At 38.8% G+C, this 27687-nt stretch overlaps 1 protein-coding gene across 5 annotated transcripts in view; it reads left to right on the forward strand.

The window, feature by feature from the left end:
- The first annotated feature begins 2784 nt into the window (after positions 1-2784).
- Positions 2785-27687, forward strand: part of ppp3cca (protein phosphatase 3, catalytic subunit, gamma isozyme, a) — a 34162-nt gene continuing 9259 nt past the window's right edge. For 4 of the 5 annotated variants that reach the window (XM_063896320.1, XM_063896322.1, XM_063896323.1 and 1 more), the window contains exons 1-7: positions 2785-3339; positions 15360-15557; positions 16106-16230; positions 20592-20703; positions 23208-23353; positions 24570-24709; positions 25599-25676. In XM_063896320.1, coding sequence (XP_063752390.1) covers positions 3273-3339; positions 15360-15557; positions 16106-16230; positions 20592-20703; positions 23208-23353; positions 24570-24709; positions 25599-25676 — 866 coding nt within the window. In that variant the 5' untranslated portion in view covers positions 2785-3272. The remainder of the gene's footprint in view (positions 3340-15359; positions 15558-16105; positions 16231-20591; positions 20704-23207; positions 23354-24569; positions 24710-25598; positions 25677-27687) is intronic. The other variant, XM_063896321.1, reaches the window with a different exon arrangement.

The raw sequence follows: 27687 nt of genomic DNA on the forward strand, positions 1-27687 counted from the left end.
TATAGTTTTTAATTACTAAATATTCTCAATAAATATAAACGCAGGTAATGTATGTTTTCCTAACTGCTTATATAAATATATATATATTTATTTATATTGGGAATCTAAATAAAAAGATGGTAATCACATATTTTTCTAATTGATGTATTTAAAAAACATAAATAAATCTTCACATTTGTGAAAATAATATTAAAACCTGTTAATTTGTTATTTGTGTTCATATTTCCATACAATTAATTGCACTGATTTATTATTTTGTTTTTTATTTAGCTATTTATTTCTGCTAAGATTCCCAATTGTGTTAGATAACTTTATTTGAATTTATTTTTCCACATCCTTGATTAACACTGCAGTTTAGCACTGAGCAACAGGTTTCGTAGAACTGAAACAGGAGCGCCCTCTAGTGGCCATGTGTGATGTCAGTGAGAAGGAACCAATCAATACTTTTACTCTGATCATTTAACTACATTGTGTGGCTAATAGTTAAAGTAACTAAATACATTTAATCTGTCGTAGTACTTTACTTAAGAATATGTTTTTAGTATTTCATACTCGATATTTCTACTCCACTACCTTTTGGAAAGTCTTGTTCTTTATACTACATTAAAGTGCAGAGTGCAAATAATCAAAATCATAAACATTGATTTATTCAGCATCAAATAAAAATACGGTAAGAATCATAATCTGTTTTATCACCAAGTAGTTTTACACATACGAGGAATTAGTACAATTATAAAAGCTATAAATAAAATAAGACAGCAAATATAATTATGTAGGAAAGTGAGTGCAGAAAAATATAATGAATATAACAATATCGTATATTCAAAGTGGAGAGTTATGCAGATTTAACAAAGAGGTAGCATGGAGCAGAAATGTGTAAGATGTTGTGCAGGATTTACAATAAACGGGATATGGATGTGCATTAATCTACTGGATTTAAAATATGTATATACATTTTTGAACGTAAAGCAAAAACAAAATACTAAATAAAATATGAAATACAATAAAATGCAAATATCTACATAAACATAACACATTTAAGTAAATATGTGCACATTTTACTACAAGGCATATCATGCTAATTATAATATATGCAGTGGTGTTTTAGTATTAATATGCTGAACTGCACAGTTAGGCTGTTGTACTATTTAATACCCCTGCCGGTGTGTTCCGTGTATACACTGTTTCTTCCTCCACTGTACGTCAGATTCACGTCGACGTCAACGTGCCCAATTTTTGTATTTGGAAGGCGCCCATAACCACGTGTTACGTTTCCATAGTTACGTTACATCACGAAGCAACCTGGAAGCGCGCGGGCCGTTGAAGCAGATTTTTATGAATGGCCGTAGTGGTCAAATGGTGGTACTACAACACCCGTGACGTCATTTTGGACCAAAAATACTTTTCCCCTTTGACTTAGACTGGGAAAGAGACTACCAGCACGAACACTTTTAAAGCCCTTATTTAAATAATAATAATAATAATAATAATAATAATAATAATAATAATAATAATAATAATAATAATAATAATAATAATAATAATAATAATAATAATAATAATAATATTAAGGAAGAATAAGAAATGTGACAAAATGTAAAAATACAATAAAATATGAAAACCTATAAAATCAATGAATAAATAAAACAATAGTAAAAATAATAATGGTTAATAAATAATAAAAAATAAAGATTAAAACACCAATTAAAAAGGGGATGTCGCTAATAAAACTATGAAAAATAATGAATAAATAAAACCTATAAAAGATTATTTTTTTTAACTTTATAAAATCAATAATAAACACAATGATAAAATTGATAATAATAATAATTAAAATAAAAGCTGAATCGAGAGCCGATAAATCGGAGGCGGGGCTGAAGGGAAAACTTGACTGCGCATGCTCAGTCGGCCCACATACGGGTACTCTGGCTCAGCCATTATGGCTTCTTGCGCAGCCGAGCCACTCTCACAGGAACAAACAGGGCGTAAAAAGTTTGTTTGTTCAAAAAATATGTTTTTAGCATAAAATGTCACGTTATTATCATGTTATTTTGCCCGGAGAAAGATTCTTCTGGGCTTAAATTTACGAAGAAATTAATTGGAAACACATGTTGGTCTCAATAATAAAGTAACGGAGGTTTCTTTTGAAATTGTACACACAATATACTGCAAACATGACACTGCAGAGATTCAATGACCTTGAATATTCCTGTACCGTGTAGAAAATATTTTGCATTTATTCTACGTTTTGCAGAATGTTTGGGATATGTCTTAACTCCAGGATACAGACATTCTTACAGAGGTGACTATGGACGCAGATTTAGGGTTTTTCTGTACAGTTAATGTTGTTTTTAAGGAAATCTAAAATTCATAAAAAGAGATCAGACTCAGGCAGAATCTAAACCTCATTTTAAACATTCCTACAAATAATTAAAACAATATAGCAGCACTATTTGCAAAAGTATCAATCAAAACGAATTGTGTATTTAACAAATAATTAATCTGATTTATGAAACTGTATTTATTTATTGTTTATTACTTTATATGTCTGTCCCTTTCTGTATAAACTATACATAATGAGTGGATAAACGTGGCCCAGCCGTCACACAGCTCCATTGTGTTACCTTATGTATGTAATGTGTTTGTGTCTTCCTTTGATATTTGTTTGTATTTGTTCTTGATAACAGATCAATAATAAACAGCTCAGAGGTGGCCCCGCCCCCTCCGGTCCTCTCTCTCGCTCCACATCACGCCGTCAGATGACAGCTAAGGGGGGAGGAAACACCGAGGAGCTGCTGCTGCATCTTGGAAGGACTCTCTGGTTTTTAGGCATACTAAGGAAACCGCAAATGAGCGTCCAGCTGTCTCTCCCTCCTCCGCGCAGAAGATGAACCAACCGTTTTCCGTTGCTCTCCGTCCGTTGACTTTAGGACGTTTAGCCGGCTAACTAGCTGAGAAGAGTTACTAAATCGGATTATCTGATAACGACAGCCTCCCTCTTTGCTCACAGCGAGGTATTATTAGCTGGAAACACAGAAAACGTCGCCTTTTTAATTTTTGTAATACCTTTCTTTATTTGTGTCTACTGTAATTAGCGGTGGATGTTGCTGTGGGCTAAGCTAGGTTATTAGCCTGTTTAAACCGCAGTGTTGTGCTTGTTGGAAACAGTAGTTGCTCTGTCAGACAGGTGATGTGTTAGCCTGTGGCAGATTGTCTTTTTTATTCACATACTTATTTATATATATATATTAGCTCTTGAGAAGAAGCAGAAGATGTCAGGAAAGGATAAAGACAAAGACAAACAGGAGAAACAGTCCACCACGGAGCGCCTGGTGAAAGGTGAGTGATTTTGACATGTTTTCAGGTACGGAGAGGATTAGGGCCACGGGAGGAGCTCAGTTTGGGATGAGACCAAAAGTGACGAAAAGAAACGAGTTCTGACTTTAATCTCAGAATTTTGAAGCAAAAGTCAAAATTCTGGGATTTATATACATGTTTTTCTTTCTACAGAATTCTGAAATACATGTTAAAAAATCCCAGACATAAATACTATTATTTTTTTCTGAATTTGAAGAAGAAATGAATAATTCTGAGATTAAAAAAGAGAAATAAGAAAGCAGTCAGAACTCCGAGATTTTCCTCTCAAAAAGGAAAAGTCTGAACAATTATTCAGAGAAAATATTTTCATTTCAAAGTCAGAGTTCTGAGATTTAAAAAAATTATGAAAGAAAAAAAAGTCCCAGAAATAAATCTAATTCTTCCGGAAAAAAAGTCAGAAAGAATTAAATATATTTGTTCCGAATTTTAAGAAAAAGACAGAATTCTCAGATTGAAAAGAGAAATCAGACACAAAATATTCCCACAGATTTTCTCTTTCAGAATTCTGAGATGAAAGTCAGAACTCTGATATCCCCCCCCCCCCCCCCAAAAGGAAAAGTCAGAAAAAATAATTCAGAGAAAAATATATTTATGTTTTCAGAGTTTTCAGATCAAAGTCAGAATTCTGAGATTTAGAAAAAACTTCACATCTTTGACATTTGTTCTCATATCGCCCTCATCCTCTTCCTTAATGCTTCACAAATGATCTGACTGACGGATTGAAAACCACCTGTTGATTTCGGGATAGCTTTGACTAAAGCTCTTCCTGTCAAATGTGGAATGAATTGCTCTTTTCATCTTCAATAAATCTCACATGTATGAATCTGCCTGTATGTAGTTGCTTTACTACACGATGGAGTCCGAAGATGGACATTTACAACAGTGAATAAATAAAGGCGGGAACATATATTGGGTTTAATAAGGGAAAAAGCTGGAAATATAAAATAACCAAATGTAGTTTTTTATAATTAAAAGAATAAAATGAATATATTTTCTAAAGGTCGTTATGTATGTTTTCTTAAGCTAACCATTTAAAAAGTATTCAAAAATATATAATGAAATACACAAAATTAGGAATTAAAAGGAAAATGATATTCTAGTAGTTATTTGTGTTTATATTTCCATATATTTTAATAATTAATATATTAAAATATATATAAATACATAAACAGAATCGTGAAAATAAATACTAAATATTCTTTGTTTTATTTCTGTTTATATTCAAACAACATAAAGGAAATGGATTGAAAACCACCTGTGGATTTTAGGATAACTAAAGCTTTTCCTCAGTGATGGAAAGTAATTAAGTACAAGTACTCAAGTATTATACTCAAGTATTTCCATTTAATGCTGATTTATACTTCTACTCCACTACATCTCGGAGCCAAGTACTTTTTAATTCACTTCATTTATTCAACATTTACTGCTCATGTTGTGCTAAGAATGTTGTACTTTTACTAAGTCACCTTTTGAAATCAGGACTTTTTAAAGTAGTATTTTAAGACTATACTATTTGTACTTTAACTTAAGTAAAGGATCAGAGTACTTCTTCCGACCCCGCTCTGCCTGTCGTGTGTTAAAGACTCAGTGAGGAAAATGATGTCTGGGCGGTCGCGTCCATTAGGGCTTCTACTCCCTTTCAATGATCCTTCATGATTCTTATTTAGTAATGGTGCCCGTTACAGCAATTCAAAACACATGCTCAGCGCCATCTTTTGATACTACTTGGAATAACATTTAAGAGTTAAATATGTGTTTGAGAAGAGAGAGCAGAACCAAACACAGCTGGTACCGGAGAATGAGTCACTTGGAAAACGGTTATTGAAATAATCCTTGAGATATTTTGTCCCTGGTTCCGGTCCAAAGGGGCTTCTTAGCAGTTCCTTTTTAACGGCAGTACTGGTGGTCAATCAGGGCGTCTTGCCTTCTAGGAGTGGGTCTTTATGACTCTCCGCTGCCCTGATATCACTTGGACGCTCGTTCCACCATTTGGGAGCCAGGATAGCAAAGGGGATGTCTTTGTTGGGGGGCCCCTGGTTCCACACCCAGTGCATGTGCTGGAGTGTATGGTTGGACCATGTCTTGAGTGTTGGATGGACCAGATCCCATCACAGCTCACTAGGCCAGTACCAGTGTCTAAAGCGGATTCTGGCAGCCAGTGAAGGGAGCGGAGGAGAGGTGTAGGGTGGGAGAAGTGGGGGAGGGAGGGGAGTCGCAGGCGTGAGATGACCAGAGCTTGCCTTATTATTTAACATACAGGTCTACTCTTTTCCTTTAGTATCTGCACTGTGCATTTGCTGCTGAGCCCACGTTAATGTCCCTGATTCATCAAGAAAGAAGGGTTTATTTTGATATTGGCATTTTGACATTACACATGTAACATATACCCCCCCACAAAAGAAGAAAAATAAACAAAAAGTTACAAAAAACCCAGAAATATACTAATAATCGTTGTATGTAATTCAAATTACAGAATTTAAAGCAACATTAATTGGTCAAAAATATAAATTTGGACATGTGAAATTGTGCCATGGGTTTTACAGTGAGTAACTCCTGGTTCATGCAGGCGTCCACAGGCCGTGTGTAACTCAGCACCGCGCATCAGAGGTGAGGAGTGGGTTATATCCGGGTCCGGTCTCCTTGACATTTAGGACGGATGAAATCTTAATTCTTGGGGCGAGATGACCCGGGCTCTGCTCTGGTTACAGAATAACTCCGGTGGTCCCGGCTCTGTGGACCAGTGCTGTAAAGGAACATTTACTCAGTACTTCAGAGACCCCTGCAGTAAATCCAGCAGCTACCCTGCAGTATACAAAGCCAATTCAAACTAGCTGCACCTTTACCAGCTCTGAGAACACTTTAAGGATCAATCATTATAAAACATATCAGAGATATTATTCTGAAATGGACCAATCAGACAATGACTACTTTTACTGTCACTACTTTAAGTACATTTAGAGGAGAGTACTTTCTACTTTCACTGGAGGAACATTTAGAATACTTTCACTGTGACAGAGTATTCCTACACTCTGGTACTTCTACTTTACTCAAGTACAAGACCTGAGTACTTCTACTTTACTCAAGTACAAGACCTGAGTACTTCTACTTTACTCAAGTACAAGACCTGAGTACTTCTACTTTACTCAAGTACAAGACCTGAGTACTTCTACTTTACTCAAGTACAAGACCTGAGTACTTCTACTTTACTCAAGTACAAGACCTGAGTACTTCTACTTTACTCAAGTACAAGATCTGAGTACTTCTACTTTACTCAAGTACAAGATCTGAGTACTTCTACTTTACTCAAGTACAAGATCTGAGTACTTCTACTTTACTCAAGAACAAGACCTGAGTACTTCTACTTTACTCAAGTACAAGACCTGAGTACTTCTACTTTACTCAAGTACAAGATCTGAGTACTTCTACTTTACTCAAGTACAAGATCTGAGTACTTCTACTTTACTCAAGTACAAGACCTGAGTACTTCTACTTTACTCAAGTACAAGATCTGAGTACTTCTACTTTACTCAAGTACAAGATCTGAGTACTTCTACTTTACTCAAGTACAAGATCTGAGTACTTCTACTTTACTCAAGTACAAGACCTGAGTACTTCTACTTTTACTCAAGTACAAGATCTGAGTACTTCTACTTTACTCAAGTACAAGATCTGAGTACTTCTACTTTACTCAAGTACAAGACCTGAGTACTTCTACTTTACTCAAGTACAAGACCTGAGTACTTCTACTTTACTCAGTACAAGATCTGAGTACTTTTACTTTACTCAAGTACAAGACCTGAGTACTTCTACTTTACTCAAGTACAAGATCTGAGTACTTCGTCCACCTCTGCTCGGGACACACCCTGTTGTGTCTCCCCCAAAACAGGACGGGCATAGCCAAGTGTCAGGAGGAACCCCCCCCCACCCCCACCACCATGACTCCTTAATGCCACACACTGCATCCCTGTCTGTCTGCAAGGACGCCGTGCGAGCGTCCTGCCAGCGGACTGGAATGCTGAAGTGTGAGCCAGTGGTGAGAGGGTGAGTTAATTGTGGAAAGAATCTCCCCAGTGATGTTCCCAACAGGGCCAGCCACATGGTGGGGAGGGAGAACAGGAACGTGACAGAAGAGGGGAAGAAGAAGAAATGTACACTGAGACCGCTCTGCTTTAGGGGGCCACCCGATACCAACGCTAGTCCTGTACTAAAGAAGGCCGACAAACAATCAGGAATCCTTTAAAGAGTCCTCTCCTGCTGATGTTCAGGTGTATATCAGTATGTAGTGTCTCTACTTTAAAGAGTCCTCTCCTGCTGATGTTCAGGTGTATATCAGTATGTAGTGTCTCTACTTTAAAGAGTCCTCTCCTGCTGATGTTCAGGTGTATATCAGTATGTAGTGTCTCTACTTTAAAGAGTCCTCTCCTGCTGATGTTCAGGTGTATATCAGTATGTAGAGTCTCTACTTTAAAGAGTCCTCTCCTGCTGATGTTCAGGTGTATATCAGTATGTAGAGTCTCTACTTTAAAGAGTCCTCTCCTGCTGATGTTCAGGTGTATATCAGTATGTAGAGTCTCTACTTTAAAGAGTCCTCTCCTGCTGATGTTCAGGTGTATATCAGTATGTAGTGTCTCTACTTTAAAGAGTCCTCTCCTGCTGATGTTCAGGTGTATATCAGTATGTAGTGTCTCTACTTTAAAGAGTCCTCTCCTGCTGATGTTCAGGTGTATATCAGTATGTAGTGTCTCTACTTTAAAGAGTCCTCTCCTGCTGATGTTCAGGTGTATATCAGTATGTAGAGTCTCTACTTTAAAGAGTCCTCTCCTGCTGATGTTCAGGTGTATATCAGTATGTAGAGTCTCTACTTTAAAGAGTCCTCTCCTGCTGATGTTCAGGTGTATATCAGTATGTAGAGTCTCTACTTTAAAGAGTCCTCTCCTGCTGATGTTCAGGTGTATATCAGTATGTAGTGTCTCTACTTTAAAGAGTCCTCTCCTGCTGATGTTCAGGTGTATATCAGTATGTAGAGTCTCTACTTTAAAGAGTCCTCTCCTGCTGATGTTCAGGTGTATATCAGTATGTAGTGTCTCTACTTTAAAGAGTCCTCTCCTGCTGATGTTCAGGTGTATATCAGTATGTAGAGTCTCTACTTTAAAGAGTCCTCTCCTGCTGATGTTCAGGTGTATATCAGTATGTAGTGTCTCTTTAATCACGTACCATGTGTTGGATCGCTCACCAATAGAAGCGCAATGTTCCATAGTGATGTCACTATGTTCAGGAAGTCAATAAAGCAGTCTAATGGAGGCGTTTCAGGTACGACAGCTACAGGAAGGGGAAATCCTGTGTGTCGCAGTGGCTGGTGGCTGTAAGAGGGTTAACAGGAACTAATGCTGCTCCGTTGCTGCAGGTCAGCACATAAGCTGAGGCCGACCTGGTACCTCAACCTCTGGGTCAACTGGTGTGTGTGTGTGTGTGTGTGTGTGTGTGTGTGTGTGTGTGTGTGTGTGTGTGTGTGTGTGTGTGTGTGTGTGTGTGTGTGTGTGTGTGTGTGTGTGTGTGTGTGTGTGTGTGTGTGTGTGTGTGTGTGTGTGTGTGTGTGTGTGTGTGTGTGTGTGGAGCCACCTGTTCAGCTGTACACTTTGCTAAACATGGAAGTAAATGTTTGATACGAAGCTTCTTAAATTGAGTTTTTCTAACACAGTTTCGGAAGTCATACTTTATGGCGCCGTTGAAGATCTCATATCAAGCACCATACGATGCTCTGCGGCTAGTTCTCCACAATCTACAGAAATGTAACTCTCATCTGATTTCATTTATGTGACTGTAAAGGAATACAGATACCTTTCTCAGTATCCTGATTGTCCCGCTACATCCGTTACTCCCCAAGCCTGACTTCCTCTTCAACTGTTCTGAAATAACCACGTGGAAAACAATCAATGGACAAATGAACAAAACAAGCGTTGCATAATTTGAATAGGGATGCAGAATTTGAACATCAACGCTATAAATGACAGCGCCTCTACATTTAGAATAGCTTGAAGATGCCAACTTTGACACGGCCGCTGTTGTGTTAAAGCTGACACTCAATTTGAAAATCAAAGAGAGGCCAGAGGGGAGTTTCTGCTCCGACTGACTGACGGAGACGAGGAATAAGCGCCTGCGAGGGTAATGCATTCACCGATAATTAGAGCGATCTGAAGTGGACTTCATGATTCATCCAGCCACAGTGTGCTCCATTCATCTCCACCCAGCCGCATCTTTGTAATTCAATCCTCCTCCATTGTGTTGATTTAGAAACAATGGCGAACATATTCTCGACCCGTGGCTCGTATCGCCGTGCAGAACATTATCCCGGGTGGGCAGGACGCTGGGTGCTCGTGTCTTTGTGTCTTCACTCGTTTGTTGTCATGCCAGACCGTGTGGGTGTTGGTGCAGTGTGTGTGTGTCTGTGGATTTTGGAGAGTTCATCAAACATTAATGCTAATGATGACCGGGCAGTTTCTACTCAAGAGTCTCAGAGCGGTCTGGATCTGGACCCGGATGAATACTGAGCAAAGAGTTACCACACTAACCACTAAAGGATGAATGTTCGTCAGGAGGAGTCCACAAACTCTGCCATGGGCATTGTGTTGTCTGCCCTCGGTACACAGTGCTCTTTACCAACACCTCATGAAGATCAGAGGGAGCTACTCCATGCTATGTGTAAATATGGTCTTTATTTTTGGTTTGTTTTAAAATAGTTTCTAGGACTACCTGTTGCTCCTTACTGTCCGGGTCTCTGTTTGCAGCATTTACACCAAAGCAAATTCCTCAAATCTAAACCTACTTGGTAATAAAACTGATCTGATTAGTAATTAGAAACCTGTGGGTGCTTTTGATGATGCAGGACAAATGAAGTTTAGTGAGGTTTCTGGGTTTTTTAAGCTCCCTTTCTTTGCATTACAAAGGCACACTAGTATTATGTGTGCACTCCTCTACGTAATGTTCCTGCAGCTCCTGCAGACTGTTGAACATCCTTTGTTACCAGCTTGTGTTTTTTGGAGTGTAGCAGGTTTTTTTGTAGTTTGACCCAAAAGGCCAAAACAGCCAATGGGATTTCTCCATGGGATTTTTGAATATTGTAGAAGGTCATTCAAACTAACATTTACGATAGTTTGTTCAGCAGGATAATCTCCACATATTCACCTGTGTGACGACTAGAGCTTATTTCAGGCTAACAACCAAAAACACATTCAGAAAACCATTGACTTCCAGCTCAGGGATCAGGAAGTGGATAGAAGGTTGACTCGTGTCAGGGTTTTAGGACTCATTCCTGCAGAACTGTATTTCCTCAGTGTGTCGGCTGAATGCTTATTATTTTAAGGAAACAAAAGGATCTTTATTGGTTCCTGTGTTGGAACGAGAGTCTCTCCACACTGTGTTCTGTTTGGATTGAGTGGTGCTGTTTACTGGCAGCCGGAGCTTCATTTGTATCTGTGTTTGAACAGACGGGAAAACTTACCCAGAATTTATAATTACCATAACCTCCATCATGGTGCAGAACCACTGGCCCGGTTCTCCGTAAACTCGGTAGAAGAGGGTAAAATGGGCTTTGAAATAACCTTTTAATTCTGCGAATCCGAATCGCTAGGCAGATTCATTTTTGCATCACTTTGATTTATATTGTGGAATAGGGCTTTTGTGCTGCATTCAGGTGATGTTGGAATAACCGGAAGATGAAAACCCAACTGGGAAAAAAGGCAAGAGTATAAATACAATAAAATAATCCAAAAGCTAACGATAAAAGAAGGAAAGAAATATAAATGATGAGGTAAAAGGAACAAAAAGAAGAGACAAAATCAAATATGTTTCAAAAGGTAAACAAATATCCCACACAGTAACACTGACACAAAATCTAAATAATAAATACAATCAAAATCATCAATCAAGCAGGACCCTCTGAGGGGCACGTGAATGCACCGTTGGTCTAGGCCTTGGTCTACGCTTCCCGAGTGCCATTCTAGTTATTATTATTGTGTTTGTGGGGGGGTCATTCCTGTTGAGTGTTCAGTTTCTCTGGAATTGAAACCAGCTGTTATTGTCCGCCGCGGCTTCCCGGCTAGCGCTCGTAAACGTGGTCAGTGATTGAAATGTTTGCGCCGTCTGGTTATCTCGTGTCGATTGTGTTCTCTGTGTCTTCACGTTGTTATCACAGCGTCGGCTTTGTTTGTTCGTACCGGAGCCTTCCTTCAGTGTGACGAGGCTTTTAAATAAACAGCCCCTTGGATCTGGAAGCCCTAGCTAATAGAGGCTTTAGCTAATCTGTTCTTAAGTCTGGAACCTCAGCTTACTGCTCTCCTCGCCTCGCACTTACTGTTTATTTATACCAACACCGGTCAACGCATGACAGCTTGTCCTCTGCACAATCTGGAACTGGTTTCTCCATCGTAGGCCAGGACCTAGTCTGTACCCTAACTTACATCAACACCAGAGCCTCCTGAATCAAACACCTCCTGCAGCCTCATATTCACAGCTTCATTTAACCCCCAACAAATAAAATAGCGTGTGTTTTTATACACCATTATAGTTCATTTTGCTTTCATAACATGTCTTATTTCTGACTTGTGGCACTCCAATAGTTAGACCAACATCCCTGGTAAACCCAAAAACCATCGTCCTGCACAGCAAACATCCAAAATACACAAAATGCATTTGAGTATACAGGTAATATCAGCCATATAGTCAAGTATTCACAGCGCAAAACATCCAAAATCCACAAAATGCATTTGAGTATACAGGTAATATCAGCCATATAGTCAAGTATTCACAGCGCAAAACATCCAAAATCCACCTTCAGGAGTTTATTTCAGTCACGTTGTCTATTTGTGTCCTAAATTCACCAAAAGGCAGTATTACATGAGGTTTAATTTGCATATTTAAACATCAGATTACAGAAATAAATGCAATTTAAGAATCAATAGCTTTACCACACGTGACCTCATGCTATAGTAATGTCATCTTTCGCGCTTAAAGGGAAAGACAACATCCAAAATGCACATGAAGGGTGTTTTTACTGGCTTTTATTTGACCTCATTGGTCTATTTGTGTCTGTAGATTTCTCCTAAACTCAAAAAAAGTTAGCATTTAAGCAAATTTAAACATAACCGATAAAGGTGGACAAGTTTCATGGTGGTTGGTTAGTTGATACTAGTTAAAAGTGTGACCTATTCACCTGTAGCGTCAAAGTGTACGTTATTTAATAATACATATCTTCAACACGTGTTCATGAGTCGTGATCTTATCATAAACTGGTCAATTTCTTTCTTGTGTTTCTGCTTCTATATCATATTCTTTCAGACTACAGAGGAAAGAGATTATCCAGAACTCACATTTAAGTGCTGATGTGCTAACCTAGCATATGGATTTCCCCTAAATTCACCATCAGTTAGCTTCACATTAAGGCTAATTTGCATATTCAAACAGAACTTGTAAAAATACTTGTGTTGGTGTCAGTGAGGAAGTGGGGGAGTTTCATGGTGGTATCTACGAGTGATATGTTTTATTCACCTGTAGTGTGTACATCATGTCTTTAACGGCCGTTTTCTCTCAGCAGACAGCTCAAACACACCGAACTGTCCACTCTCACTCCTCTCGATGTTCTGAAGCTTTTACACCGAAAAAAAATCCGAAAGATGACTCTTTATGGCAGGATACAAACAGACTCCCTCTGTAAAAACCTTTGACTCTAATATTCAAACAAAATCAAACAGGAGTTCTGAACCTGGCTTTATCCAATGTCACATTTCTGTTCTGGTAATGTATGCAAATTGGCACACATTTAATAACTATTTGATGTAATACAAAAGAAACAGCTTTAATGTAAGATATCCACCTGGTGATATCCATCAGTCTTCCTCTAAACGCTATAGCAATGACAGTATGTTCCAGACACACGGAGAAATACACGAGGCTACCTCTGCATCACTGATTAGCAAACGCACCCACACTAAAAACTCATTAGCGCTTTCATTTCTCTTCCTTCGTACTGCACTTTGATTTGCTGTGTGTGGGTGTGACTACATTCTCTGAGTCTCTGCCGCCTCGCTGCTTATCACACAAGAGTGCTGATTTCCAGCAGCTGATGAAAGTATTTATGTCACATCTGATGGCACGGGGTGTCCTGTTCACTGACCTGTGGGAGGTTTGGATGGTATCAGGAATGCAGGATGAATGTGGTGTGATTTAGGGAGGGGTTCTGTCTTCTTTAAGCGCCCCTTTTTAGCTCAACAAAGGCACACTCATATTATTTCTCCTCCGAGGCAATTTCCCTGCGTCCCTTAGAGACAGTCCTCATGTTTTGATACCACATTTTGATGTGCCGTAGAGATGTCTTATCTCTGTAGTGGACCCTGATGCTAATGTTGGGCTATAGAGGAACTACAGCACGGTCACATGACTTCACGTCTCCACGCTAAGCTAAAGGCGGCTAATGTTGGGCTATAGAGGAACTACAGCACGGTCACATGACTTCACGTCACCACCGCTAAGCTAAAGGTGGCTAATGTTGGGCTATAGAGGAACTACAGCACGGTCACATGACTTCACGTCACCACCGCTAAGCTAAAGGTGGCTAATGTTGGGCTATAGAGGAACTACAGCACGGTCACATGACTTCACGTTTAAGCAGAGATATGGATCCATATTTCAGACTATATATTATATTTAACACAACTTTTGTTTTGTAAATATTTGTACACATTTCGTCCTAATCTTTAATATATTTTTATATTTCACAATTAAAAATATGAACACTATTATTGTATTTTCTTGTAAAGTTCTTCATACATTTGATTTGAATTTGTTCATATTTATTGTTGTATATTGTTGTGCAATGCTAATGGAGCAACTGCAACATACCAATCCCTTATTTTCCTCTGGGTATTGATAAACTATTTCAGATTTGGTTCTTAGTTATTAAGCAAATGACATATTAGTGAGATCAGAGAATAAGTAGATATCTGTATCCCTGGATCCTCTGCCAGGCTCTGAGCTGTGCTTCAGCGGCTGCTGTGGTGCCGCTCTCAGGTCTGAAGCAGTGACTTTAAGTGACGACGCTAAAAGGATTGTGTGGGTGGTGCAGCAGATTACTGAAAGGAGTAGGTGGGGGGTGCAGGGCTTCTTACTGTCGCTCTGTGCATCTCTTCCTCTGCGTTTTCATCATGTAGGTGTACTGACCCCCCCTCTTCCTCTCAGCTCCCTCAATGCAAATGTCAGCGCTCGTGATTACAGCTCCAGAACATGCAGATGGATGCAGAGCGCTCCCTCACTCGGGGGGGGTCATATCTTCTTATGTATTGCTGATAGGAAATAAACGCATTCAATCTGTTTGTCTTTGGAAAACACAGTTATCTGATATAGGGCCGCAAAATATGAGGAAAACATGTGATAACCTTGATGAATGCTCAGAACGTGTACTCAGTCCTGCCTCTCTGCTGTTTGAATGAAAGAATAACATACTATTATTTTCATTAACGACTAAAGGTTTGGTTTCCAAAATGACAGAAAATAGCGAAAACTGTTTTGTCAATGCAATAACCTCCGAAATGTGTTCTTAGATATCCATTTAAATAAATCTCCTTATTTTAGAGCTGAAAAAAGTATTTCTTTTACGTTTTTATGAGAAATAAATGTAATCATTGTATCTTAAAATCATCTATCAACTATTTATTTATTAGTCGACTAATCTACACAATCTTGCTCTATAAAATACAACAAAATGCAAGGAAATGATATCCCTCATCATTTCCTCCCTCTGGAGGGAACACTGGGATTTTAGCCTCTGCAGACCATTTACATGCACTAAAACATATAGAACTCACTACAGGAAAGGGATAGGACCTCTTTAATGAAGCATCATTTTTGTTTTGTGATTCATGCAAAAGTTGACATCCCGATAAACAAGTGTTATTAACCCAATAAATAATAAGTGATTCTTCCCTCCCCAGCGGTGCCGTACCCGCCGCAGCAGAAGCTGACGGTAAAAGAGCTTTTTGTAGACGGGAAGCCCAACCCGGAGGTGCTGAGAACCCACCTGGTGAAGGAGGGCCGGGTGGAGGAGGAGGTGGCTCTGAAGATCATCAACGACGGCGCCAACATCCTCCGCCAGGAGAAGTGCATGCTGGAGGTGGACGCGCCCATCACAGGTAGGCGGGCGGATATCTGTACTCAAAACCAACAAACAAACAAACTGCCGCTGAGCAACCAGGTAGCGGATCTTACACAGGATGAAGTCCGTTTTCCAGCTCTTTTGTGATTGGTCAACCGCTTAAAGATGTCTCGCCCCTATCACGTGAAATGTGTTGGTGCGTTAGCCAATAGAAGCAACACACTTCCATAGTGATGTCACTACTATACAGTGGAGGAGTTTCAGGGATTGTTCTCCTCTGTGGGACGTAGAAGGTATTCTGACTCAGATTTAAGCCTTTGCAGACCATTTACATGCACACAAACCTCTGTAACACATTACAGGAACAGGACCCCATAAAGCAGAATGAGGCCTCTTTAAATCGTGATCATTTTGGAAGAATCTGAAAGCTGCTCACAAACCCCGGGTTTAAAAATAATATAAATAGAGGCTTCTTTTTGTAGCCCTGCTGGTTTTAGAATAAAGAAAGAGAAATGTACATCCAGACAAACATCTGTATGCCTGTTGTTCTTATAAATGAACCGCGGTGTGTCTGTGTTCCCGCAGTATGTGGGGATGTCCACGGACAGTTCTTTGACCTCATGAAGCTGTTTGAAGTGGGGGGGTCTCCCAGTAACACACGGTATCTCTTCCTCGGGGACTACGTGGACCGAGGGTACTTCAGTATCGAGGTGAGTCTTTGTTTCCTCCAGGTTATTCATCTTAGAAAACGAGTGTCATTTCCCTTTCAAATTCACCACGGTTAAAAACTCAGAAGTATTTTTCTTTGGCCCATAAAGAACACACAAGTAGCTGGTAGTGTTTACAGACGCTCGGTACGTTTAAAGAGGCTGCATGTGAGTATGAATTGCACAAAGCTGTGTATTTACAGGCAGTGTGTGTTGAGGGTCTACCTTGTAATGTTGTGACTATCGGAAGGTTGTTTTTCGTTGCCACATAAGGTAAGATAAGAAGTACTTAAAGTAAACATGTGGTGCAGCAGCATAAAACAAAACAAGGCATTGCACATAGTTAGACATTAAAGCGCAGAAAGAAACAATTCAAAAGTATAAAGATTAGAGAGATATATATATTATATACAGTTGACTGTGAAGATAAGTAACCTGGTAATCGAGGTGAGCACAACATAAAGCAGGATATTATTAGGTTTTGTAGATTTAGCCTTGCATCTACATCTTCTGATATTATAACCTTTGAATAAACATGTTCATTCATCTCCACGGCTGCGAACATGTGTTGGAACAATAATAAGGCAGCCAGTCAGATGCAGAACATTGGGACACTGCCTTCACGTGCTTCTGTCATGATGTAACCTGACCTGCTGGAGTGGAGTTGGCTTCCCTCCCATGGCAGTGGAGTGAATGTAAATCAGGGCCAGGGCTCGCAATTTAATAAGGTTGATGTAGGAAGATGAAGGTAAACTAAACTGGAGGATGGAGAGAGTTGGGACACTTTCAACGTTTACCTTCCCCGTCTGGTATACCCCAATCTTTATGGTTTCTATGCAATCCAGCATTTGTTATTATGGCATGTTCTGGCAACTTAAAAAGCAGCCAGTAACTTAACCACATAGCCAGCTCTGAACCCACCTTCCAGTTAAAGATGAGCACATGTGTTTGTTTATTGGAAAGTTTTGTGTGTTAGGGAAATAATAGGAAAGAGTTAGTCCCAAACAAAAGCTAAATTGTGCAATCGTGGATCATCCCATTGGATGAAGCAATGTGTACAGAAGTATGACTGGCTGAAAGGTGCTAACTGCAGTTTGGTAGCTGGTTGTAATACTCAGTTTACCGGTTTAGTGTTTGGTTTACATTAAACCGGTCAGATGATACCTACGCGGCCCAACCCTAAAGGAGGCTTGTCCTGTTTTGATTCTCAGGATGGTTGAGATGTAGCGTAACTTCTAACTCGCCGCTGCTTTGAGGATCTGTCTTCAGTGCCAAATGGTCCTTCTGAATTTCTATTTCGATGACAACCTTTAAGGGCACGGTTCACTTCCCGCATGCTTGTGTTCGATGGTTAAAAATAAGACAGAGGTTTGGAACAGTCCGGCTGCACAAAGTGAAACTCGAGACGCCTGACTGCAGGGCAGCTGTAGTATTCCTGGCAGTTACAATAAGGACCCAGTTAATGGGAATCCTGAAGTCCTAAAGGGAAGACATAACTGCAGTGTAACCCTCTGCTGTCCACCTGGGTTACTCCCAACCATCACACCTGGGTACTGTTCTGACAGCCCAATAATCTCTTTGGACCAAAAGCTCTTCTTCCCATCTCAAAGGAACCTGACTGAGGGGTTTTTGGTGTTGTGTGTCGGAGATACTTGCTGCTAAACCACCTATCCTAGTCATAACCATTGAAGGGGAAGGTTTTACTTCAACCATCTTGCTAGAGCTTTGCATAAACAAGGGTTTGAAGAAGACCTATTCCAATCCAAACCGTTCATACTCAATAGCTGTGGTCCAATAGTAAACACACGTCTGCACCTGTCTTTTTCCTCAGTGTAAACCCTCTTTGGTTAAGGAAAGAGGGAAGCATTGAATCTCCTTTACTTTCATCTACAAAATGTAAAAAGCTGTTACCATGGCTGGAGCTTAGGTACTTCCAGGTCATTTCAATCCTTTGTGAAAAAAAAAAATCAATGTCTAGCCTCAACGATCCAGCAACAGTTTAAAAACCCGAGAGATATTCTGACTAATGGACTTTCATTGGGCAGTCAGTTCAGCATATGTTAAAAAGTGCTATAAAGGCTTCTCTGGCTTCAAAAGGAGCTTCTTTAAGTCTGATCAGTTGCCTCATGTGATGTCACTGTTGGTTGGGCAAGAGGACAACATACAAGTCATGAAATCATCAAGAATTGAGTTTCTCTCGCTTCGGTAGCTCGCTCGTCGTTGCCAATTTGTGAAAGTGAGGCTATATTACTCCCTAAAAACACACATTTCCTCTCAATATGTTGGTGGTTATGATGCATTGTGGGTACTGACGCTGCTAGGATTTGCCATGGAGTCAAAAAGGCTGTGTCTCTGGTTCTGCTGCATCGATTTCCCTTCATTTTGTGTTTGATCTGAGAACAATACCAGAGCGTAGTGCTAAAACAGTTTACTCCTCTGTGCTTTGACAAAGTGATTTTAGATTTTTGGGAAAGATTCATCGCACTACGTACCTTCAACAGGGTTTTTTGCTTTGTTGTTATTAAGTTAACTACAATACCTCCAGGAATATAGCTAAAGGCGAGGCTGGTCGGTTTGTAGTGGGCTTCACACGAGGGTATGCTAACATTTGGACCCCTCTGTGGGCCTTTGATGGACTCTGGGTAGTACAGAGGTTGCTGAAATGTCACAGTTGAAAGCAGCGGACTGAAAGAGAATAAATGATGATGTTTGGTTTACACTGAGGACCTCATGATGCGGCTCTGGGACCATTGACTTCCATCCGGGATATGGCCAACATCTACTATCGGTCTAGCCTAGTTTGTATGATGAACAGAGCTTTTTGAACATTAAAGCATGGACACTGATATACACCTGAACATCAGCAGGAGAGGACTCTTTAAAGTAGAGACTACATACTGATATACACCTGAACATCAGCAGGAGAGGACTCTTTAAAGTAGAGACTACATACTGATATACACCTGAACATCAGCAGGAGAGGACTCTTTAAAGTAGAGAAGCTACATACTGATATACACCTGAACATCAGCAGGAGAGGACTCTTTAAAGTAGAGACTCTACATACTGATATACACCTGAACATCAGCAGGAGAGGACTCTTTAAAGTAGAGACTCTACATACTGATATACACCTGAACATCAGCAGGAGAGGACTCTTTAAAGTAGAGACTCTACATACTGATATACACCTGAACATCAGCAGGAGAGGACTCTTTAAAGTAGAGACTCTACATACTGATATACACCTGAACATCAGCAGGAGAGGACTCTTTAAAGTAGAGACTCTACATACTGATATACACCTGAACATCAGCAGGAGAGGACTCTTTAAAGTAGAGACACTACATACTGATATACACCTGAACATCAGCAGGAGAGGACTCTTTAAAGTAGAGACTCTACATACTGATATGCACCTGAACATCAGCAGGAGAGGACTCTTTAAAGTAGAGACGCTACATACTGATATACACCTGAACATCAGCAGGAGAGGACTCTTTAAAGTAGAGACACTACATACTGATATACACCTGAACATCAGCAGGAGAGGACTCTTTAAAGTAGAGACACTACATACTGATATACACCTGAACATCAGCAGGAGAGGACTCTTTAAAGTAGAGACTCTAAATACAGTCAGCTCAAATCAAAGGCTGCAGATTTCTTCCCTTTTTAAATCGCTCCACATTTCAAAGGGAAGGCCACTGAGCTCAGTCACACACACGTACATAGGACAGATATAGGAACATGGATATCAGGATGTGGTTACCGTGGCAACCTAAAGAGTCACCATAGCATCTCTAAGTAGCGTGCTACCTTTACAGACCAGTGGAAGCGGAGAATCAGTGCATCCATTTCACTCCCTAAGCTTTCTCTCTATCTGTCCATAGACACACACACACACACACACACACTTCAGGCCTCTTTGATCCAGGAGTGTGTGTGTGTGTGTGAGGTGAAGGTAGTCACTTTCTATGTCTTTGTGCCATTTCCTTTGTCTGCGTCGCCCACTCGGCTGCACAGAGCTCTCATTAAAACCACGTCAGCCTTTAGCCACTGCGAGCCACGTCCTGCATCGCACACATTTACATACACTCCACTCACCCTCCCAACAATGGATGTCAGGTACATGTTAAATGGCTGACGTGCTTAATATTCTTGGTTTTTAAATATTCCCTGTGTGGAGTCCTCAGACCAGTTACTGAAAGTCTGCAGCAATATGTGAACACTTTAGTCCCCCTTGCATCGTGTCAACATCTGTATACTCTAAAAGCACTGCTACAGTTTTTCAAGACGTTGAAGGTCTGTGCATAATCTCCAGAAGACTCGTCTGACTCGTGCTCTCTCTCTCCTCTCTGCAGTGTGTTCTCTACCTCTGGTCGCTGAAGATCAACCACCCCACCACACTCTTCCTCCTGCGGGGGAACCACGAGTGCCGACACCTCACCGAGTACTTCACCTTCAAACAGGAATGTAAGTGCTAACTTCTCCCGCGTGTGTGTGTGTGTGTGTGTGTTTGTGTGTGTGTGTGTGTGTGTGTGTGTGTGTGTGTGTGTGTGTGTGTGTGTGTGTGTGTGTGGGGTGGGGGAACAGGAAGTCCCTTCTCACCATGTTCCTCTTCGTCAGAGAAGATGAAGCTTGTCCTCTTCATGCTGCAGATGATAAACTGTAGCGCTGCCACACACACACACACACACACACACACACACACACACACACACACACACACAGTAAGGTTTTGTGTGTGTGTGTGTGTGTGTGTGTGTGTGTGTGTGTGTGTGTGTGTGTGTGTGTGTGTGTGTGTGTGTGGCAGGTGTGGAGGCATTAGTATTCAAACTCAGAAACAAAGACTCTTTGGCAGACAGCACATTTTACTCACTACAAATTTCGCTCACCCGCCCACAGACTGTAACAGCTTTAAGGGATTTAGATTTGGGTCCTGCAGAATTACATCTATCTTTCTCATAATAAAAGCCATCAAGAGGTTATTTATGAACACAATGCAGGAGTAGAGGCAGGATAAATAAGTAATGCATGCACAGTAATCCTTATTTAGGGTTTACAGGGCTTCCTCCTGCGCTTCCTGTTTGATTAAAAGTCATGCAGTGAGGAGGGAAGACGTGACTATAGACTGGATGTTTTGACTCCTAATTAACATGAGCAATTCTGCTCCTTGCAAAGCTCCCAATGATCATTTCAGTCTTTGAAAGTGTGTGAATCTGATCTGGGGAACAATCAAGGCTTTGGCATTTTAAAGAGCTTGAATTTATGTATTTTGTGCAAAATTAGAACTTGATTTTCCGATTTTAGTCCCTTTTCTAGTTATTGGGTTATCTCAGTAACGCCTTGAGAAATGAACTGAAAATACTCAAGTACAAGTACCTAAACACTGTGATTACAAAGGCTAGAAACTCCCTCTGGATTTTAGCCTCTGCAGACCATTTACATGCACCAACACCTACAGGAGAGGGAGATCTTTAAGCACAGTTATGAGTAAATAAAGAAGAAGTAAAGCTACAAAGTACACATCTAAGATCGACAGACTTGTCTCTGTGACTTGAATGCAGCACTTGGTTGTGGAGCTTTGTGTGCAGTGGAGTCTTCTCCTCCTCCACACTGTGTTGTTCTGGCGGCTCATGCCCTATAAGGAGACCACTTCCTGCTGAACTAATCTGACCTGCAGTGTTTGCATGTGACGCCGAGACACTGGAAACAATCATCTGTCCCTCTGCAGGAGCCTGCTGTTGCGTCTGTGGCTGAAGACATGAGGGCAGCAGCTCAGTCTGTAGCTGGAGACATGAGGGCAGCAGCAGCTCAGTCTGTAGCTGGAGAAATGAGGGCAGCAGCAGCTCAGTCTGTGAAGACATGAGGGCAGCAGCTCAGTCTGTAGCTGGAGACATGAGGGCAGCAGCAGCTCAGTCTGTAGATGGAGACACGAGGGCAGCAGCAGCTCAGTCTGTAGCTGGAGACATGAGGGCTGCAGCTCAGTCTGTAGCTGGAGACATGAAGGTAGCAGCTCAGCCTGTAGATGAAGACATGAGGGCAGCAGCAGCTCAGTCTGTAGCTGGAGACATGAGGGCAGCAGCAGCTCAGTCAGTGAAGACATGAGGGCAGCAGCTCAGTCTGTAGCTGGAGACATGAGGGCAGCAGCTCAGTCTGTAGATGGAGACATGAGGGCAGCAGCAGCTCAGTCTGTAGATGGAGACATGAGGGCAGCAGCAGCTCAGTCTGTAGCTGGAGACATGAGGGCAGCAGCTCAGTCTGTAGCTGGAGACATGAGGGCAGCAGCAGCTCAGTCTGTAGCTGGAGACATGAGGGCAGCAGCTCAGTCTGTAGCTGGAGACATGAGGGCAGCAGCAGCTCAGTCTGTAGCTGGAGACATGAGGGCAGCAGCAGCTCAGTCTGTGAAGACATGAGGGCAGCAGCAGCTCAGTCTGTAGCTGGAGACATGAGGGTAGCAGCAGCTCAGTCTGTAGATGGAGACATGAGGGCAGCAGCAGCTCAGTCTGTAGCTGGAGACATGAGGGCAGCAGCAGCTCAGTCTGTAGCTAGAGACATGAGGGCAGCAGCAGCTCAGTCTGTAGATGGAGACATGAGGGCAGCAGCAGCTCAGTCTGTGAAGACATGAGGGCAGCAGCAGCTCAGTCTGTAGCTGGAGACATGAGGGCAGCAGCAGCTCAGTCTGTAGATGGAGACATGAGGGCAGCAGCAGCTCAGTCTGTAGCTGGAGACATGAGGGCAGCAGCTCAGTCTGTAGCTGGAGACATGAGGGCAGCAGCTCAGTCTGTAGCTGGAGACATGAGGGCAGCAGCAGCTCAGTCTGTAGCTGGAGACATGAGGGCAGCAGCAGCTCAGTCTGTAGATGGAGACATGAGGGCAGCAGCTCAGTCTGTAGATGGAGACATCAGGGCAGCAGCAGCTCAGTCTGTAGATGGAGACATGAGGAAATTGACCCCTTTGTTGTGTGTCTTCTGCAGGTAAAATAAAGTACTCTGAGCGGGTGTATGACGCCTGCATGGACGCCTTTGACTGCCTGCCTCTCGCCGCGCTGCTCAACCAGCAGTTCCTGTGTGTGCACGGCGGGCTCTCTCCAGAAATCAACTGCCTAGACGACATACGGAAAGTAAGTCATCGATACTGAAACACAGATCTGAGCTGCATCCATGAGAGGGTATCTTCCCTCTCTTATTATTATTATTTGTACTATTTGTTTTCACGTTTAAATAAATGTTTGTATTCTATATATTTTATTTATCTTTAATTGGACATTTTTTCTCCACAAATCCCAATTTTTCCAGTTTTGATTCTGATAAACTATACATGAAATATAAGCTGCATCGGTGAGAGCGGAGCTTCTCTTGTAGGTCATCTGTGTTATTAGGGCACAGAAATGTTCCTCTGATAAAAAGAGCGTGTTTAAAATATAGGTCACCACATTAAATATGCATTTTACAAAATAGGTTAACAGATGCAAACTGCCTGTCAACACGGTTATTAAGGGAGGCCTTTCTACTCCTTATGTTGATCATTGAATGACACACAAAAAAACACTTGAACCTCAAAAAACATGCATGAAAACAATACTGCAGCGCCCCTGTCCCCGGGTTTACACAAAACCCTGATCTCTGGAATAAATAAATGCTTTTTTCTTCGTCCAGACTTAATAAATGTGTCTGTTATATAATTTTCCCGTCTACGAAAAAAGATCATAACTAAAAAACAGGTTACATTTTTTTCTCTATTTATTTAAATGTTGTTTTTTTTGGGACAGAAATGATCTAAAGGATATGTAATGTGACTTTAAGTACCTTAGAGAGGATTAGGGCCAAAAAGGGGTTTTTAGTGAGAATAAATTCCGGACTTTCTGAAGTTCCAAACATTTATTTCTAGTCATGTCATATTATGTTTTTTCAATAAAATGTGAGTATATAAAAGAGAACTCTAAATTCACTTTAATTTGCTTCATTTAATTTATCTTAATTTGGCTTTAAAGCGAAACAAGCTGTAAATGATTGTTAGTTACATTAGATGGAGGAGCTGAAGCAGGGCAGGAAAAGTAGTTTAATGGGAATAAAGTGAAGAATTCTTACTGGTTTTATCATAAGAATTCAGACTTCATCCAGATTCACGTAAAACATAAGTACATGTTTTTATTTCAAATTAAACTCTAATGAATTATAATGACACTAACATCACGTTGAGGTTATTCACACCATTTATTGTGTGTGTGTGTGTGTGTGTGTGTGTGTGTGTGTGTGTGTGTGTGTGTGTGTGTGTGTGTGTGTGTGTGTGTGTGTGTGTGTGTGTGTGTGTGTGTGTGTGTGTGTGTGTGTCCACAGTTGGACCGGTTTAAAGAGCCTCCAGCGTTCGGTCCGATGTGCGACCTGATCTGGGCCGACCCCGGCGAGGACTACGGCAGCGAGAAGACGACGGAACACTTCAGCCATAACTCGGTCCGAGGCTGCTCCTACTTCTTCAGGTAACACATTCAGACCATGTTCGACACATGATAACCGGCGCTTCCGCTCTACACTGTTAACTCCAATGTTTTTATACATATTTCTGTTTTACTTTTGACTTTATTGGACATTTTGCTTTAACGTTTCTAATGTTTATGTTTAAGTTTTTTATTCTGCAAATATTTTCTCATTTTTGTTCACATGTTGAGGGATCTAACAGATTTGACCTGTTATCTTTATATAAGAAATATATTTGAGATTTGATCTTAATTGAACATTCTTACTTCTATTTTAATTAGATATTTTATCAGACATAATATTTGTATTCTCTATATTTTATTGGACTTTGTTTTCCTCTATATTTATATTTTTTATGATTGTATTTTATTTTTATTCTATTTTCTAATTAAGTAACTTCCGCAAATCCCAATTTTCCCAGGGATAAATAAAGTGTTTGGTTCTGCTAAACAATAGATGTGATCCTATTTTAAATTGCATCTCAAACACTTATAAAATAATGTCAGATGAAATAAAAGCTGCGTCGGTGAGAGCGGAGCTTCTCTTGCAGGTCATCTGTTTTTTGGGGCACAGAAATGTTCCTCTGATAAAAACAGCGTGTTTAAAATATAGGTCACCACATCAAATATGCATTTTACAAAATAGGTTAACAGATGCAAACTGCCTGTCAACACGGTTATTAAGGGAGGCCTTTCGACTCCTTTCTTAAGTTAGGGCAGCTGAACTCTGCCTCTGGATGTTCAGCTTCTTCTATGCAGACAGTAAGTAAGGAAGTATTTCCATCTCTCAGTGAAGTCACCAGTGGCTTCATGCTGCTCCTGTAATGGTTTGTAATGGTTTGATAAGCCTTGACCTCAGTGTAACGTGTCTCTGTCTCCTTTCTCTCTGCAGCTACACAGCGGTCTGCGACTTCTTGGTAAATAACAACCTGCTGTCTGTAATCAGGGCCCATGAAGCACAGGATGCAGGGTGAGGAGGATCTTTCCCACTTTCATTTCCAGTATTCTGTAAAAGAGATTATGCTGCAAGTCATTCGTTTTTTTCTTGATTATTTGGATTTTTCTTTGGTCTTGAAATGTTGTTGTTCCTAAATGTTTTGTTTTGTAGACAATTTAAACAAATAGTTATTGAGATTAAACAAACCATATTTTTCTTTATTTTACAAATGTATTCATGGGCCTTTTGACTTTTCAGTCATTTTGACATTTTTCACTTAAAAATAGAAATGCTAAAAATAATATTAATAATTAATATTAAATAATATTAAATACTTACAACAATATTAAATACTTAAAATAATATTAAATACTTAAAATAATATTAAATACTTAAAATAATATTAATATTAAATACTTAAAATAATATTAAATACTTAAAATAATATTAATATTAAATACTTAAAATAATATTAAATACTTAAAATAATATTAAATACTTAAAACAATATTAAATACTTAAAATAATATTAAATACTTAAAATAATATTAAATACTTAAAACAATATTAAATACTTAAAACAGTATTAAATAATTAAAACAATATTAAATACTTAAAATAATATTAAATACTTAAAACAATATTAAATAATTAAAACAGTATTAAATAATTAAAACAATATTAAATACTTAAAATAATATTAAATAATTAAAACAGTATTAAATAATTAAAAACAATATTAAATAGTTAAAATAATATTAAATACTTAAAATAATATTAAATAATATTAAATAGTTAAAATAATATTAAATACTTAAAACAATATTAAATACTTAAAACAGTATTAAATAATTAAAACAATATTAAATACTTAAAATAATATTAAATACTTAAAACAATATTAAATAATTAAAACAGTATTAAATAATTAAAACAATATTAAATAGTTAAAATAATATTAAATACTTAAAATAATATTAAATAATATTAAATAGTTAAAATAATATTAAATACTTAAAATAATATTAAATACTTAAAATAATATTAAATAGTTAAAATAATATTAGTAAATCATTCAAATGATTCAGATAGCAGTCAGTATGATAGTAAACCAAGTAAACACATTAAAATCCTACACTGGAATTTTCATTAAAAGAGGTAAATATTAAACTGATTACCAAAATAAAAACCAACATTAATGAATTCAAGATTTGTAAATAGACACTGTATTTTAAGAGTGAGTTATAAAGCTGGAGATATTAATATTTAAGATCAGGAACCAAATAAAAAAGGACTAATACACATTCAGTGATTATTAAAATAGTTGTGGATAATTTATTTGAATTGTTTATTAATTAAATAAATGGAAAATAAAAAGTAAATAACAATAATAAATAAACAGAAAAATGTATAATAAAAATAAACATTTATAGTAAATAATAACAATGATAACAATAATAAAAATAAACATTTATAGTAAATAATAATAATAACAATAATAAACATTTATAGTAAATAATAATAGCAATAATAATAAACATTTATAGTAAATAACAATAATAAACATTTATAGTAAATAATAATAATAATAATAAACATTTATAGTAAATAATAATAATAAACATTTATAGTAAATAATAATAATAACAATGATAATAATAAACAATTACAGTAAATAATAATAACAATGATAAACATTTATAGTAAATAATAATAATAAACATTTATAGTAAATAATAATAATAACAATAATAAACATTTATAGTAAATAATAATAACAATAATAATATTAAACATTTATAGTAAATAATAATAATAAACATTTATAGTAAATATAATAATAAACATTTATAGTAAATAATACAATAAACATTATAGTAAATAATAATAACAATAATAACAATGATAATAATAAACATTTATAGTAAATAATAATAAACATTTATAGTAAATAATAACAATAATAATAAACATTTATAGTAAATAATAATAACAATGATAATAATGATAAATAATTAGAAACTCTCGCCCACACTTCATACAT

The sequence above is a fragment of the Eleginops maclovinus genome, chromosome 12 (genome assembly GCF_036324505.1).
Source record: "Eleginops maclovinus isolate JMC-PN-2008 ecotype Puerto Natales chromosome 12, JC_Emac_rtc_rv5, whole genome shotgun sequence".
Lineage (NCBI taxonomy): Eukaryota > Metazoa > Chordata > Actinopteri > Perciformes > Eleginopidae > Eleginops > Eleginops maclovinus.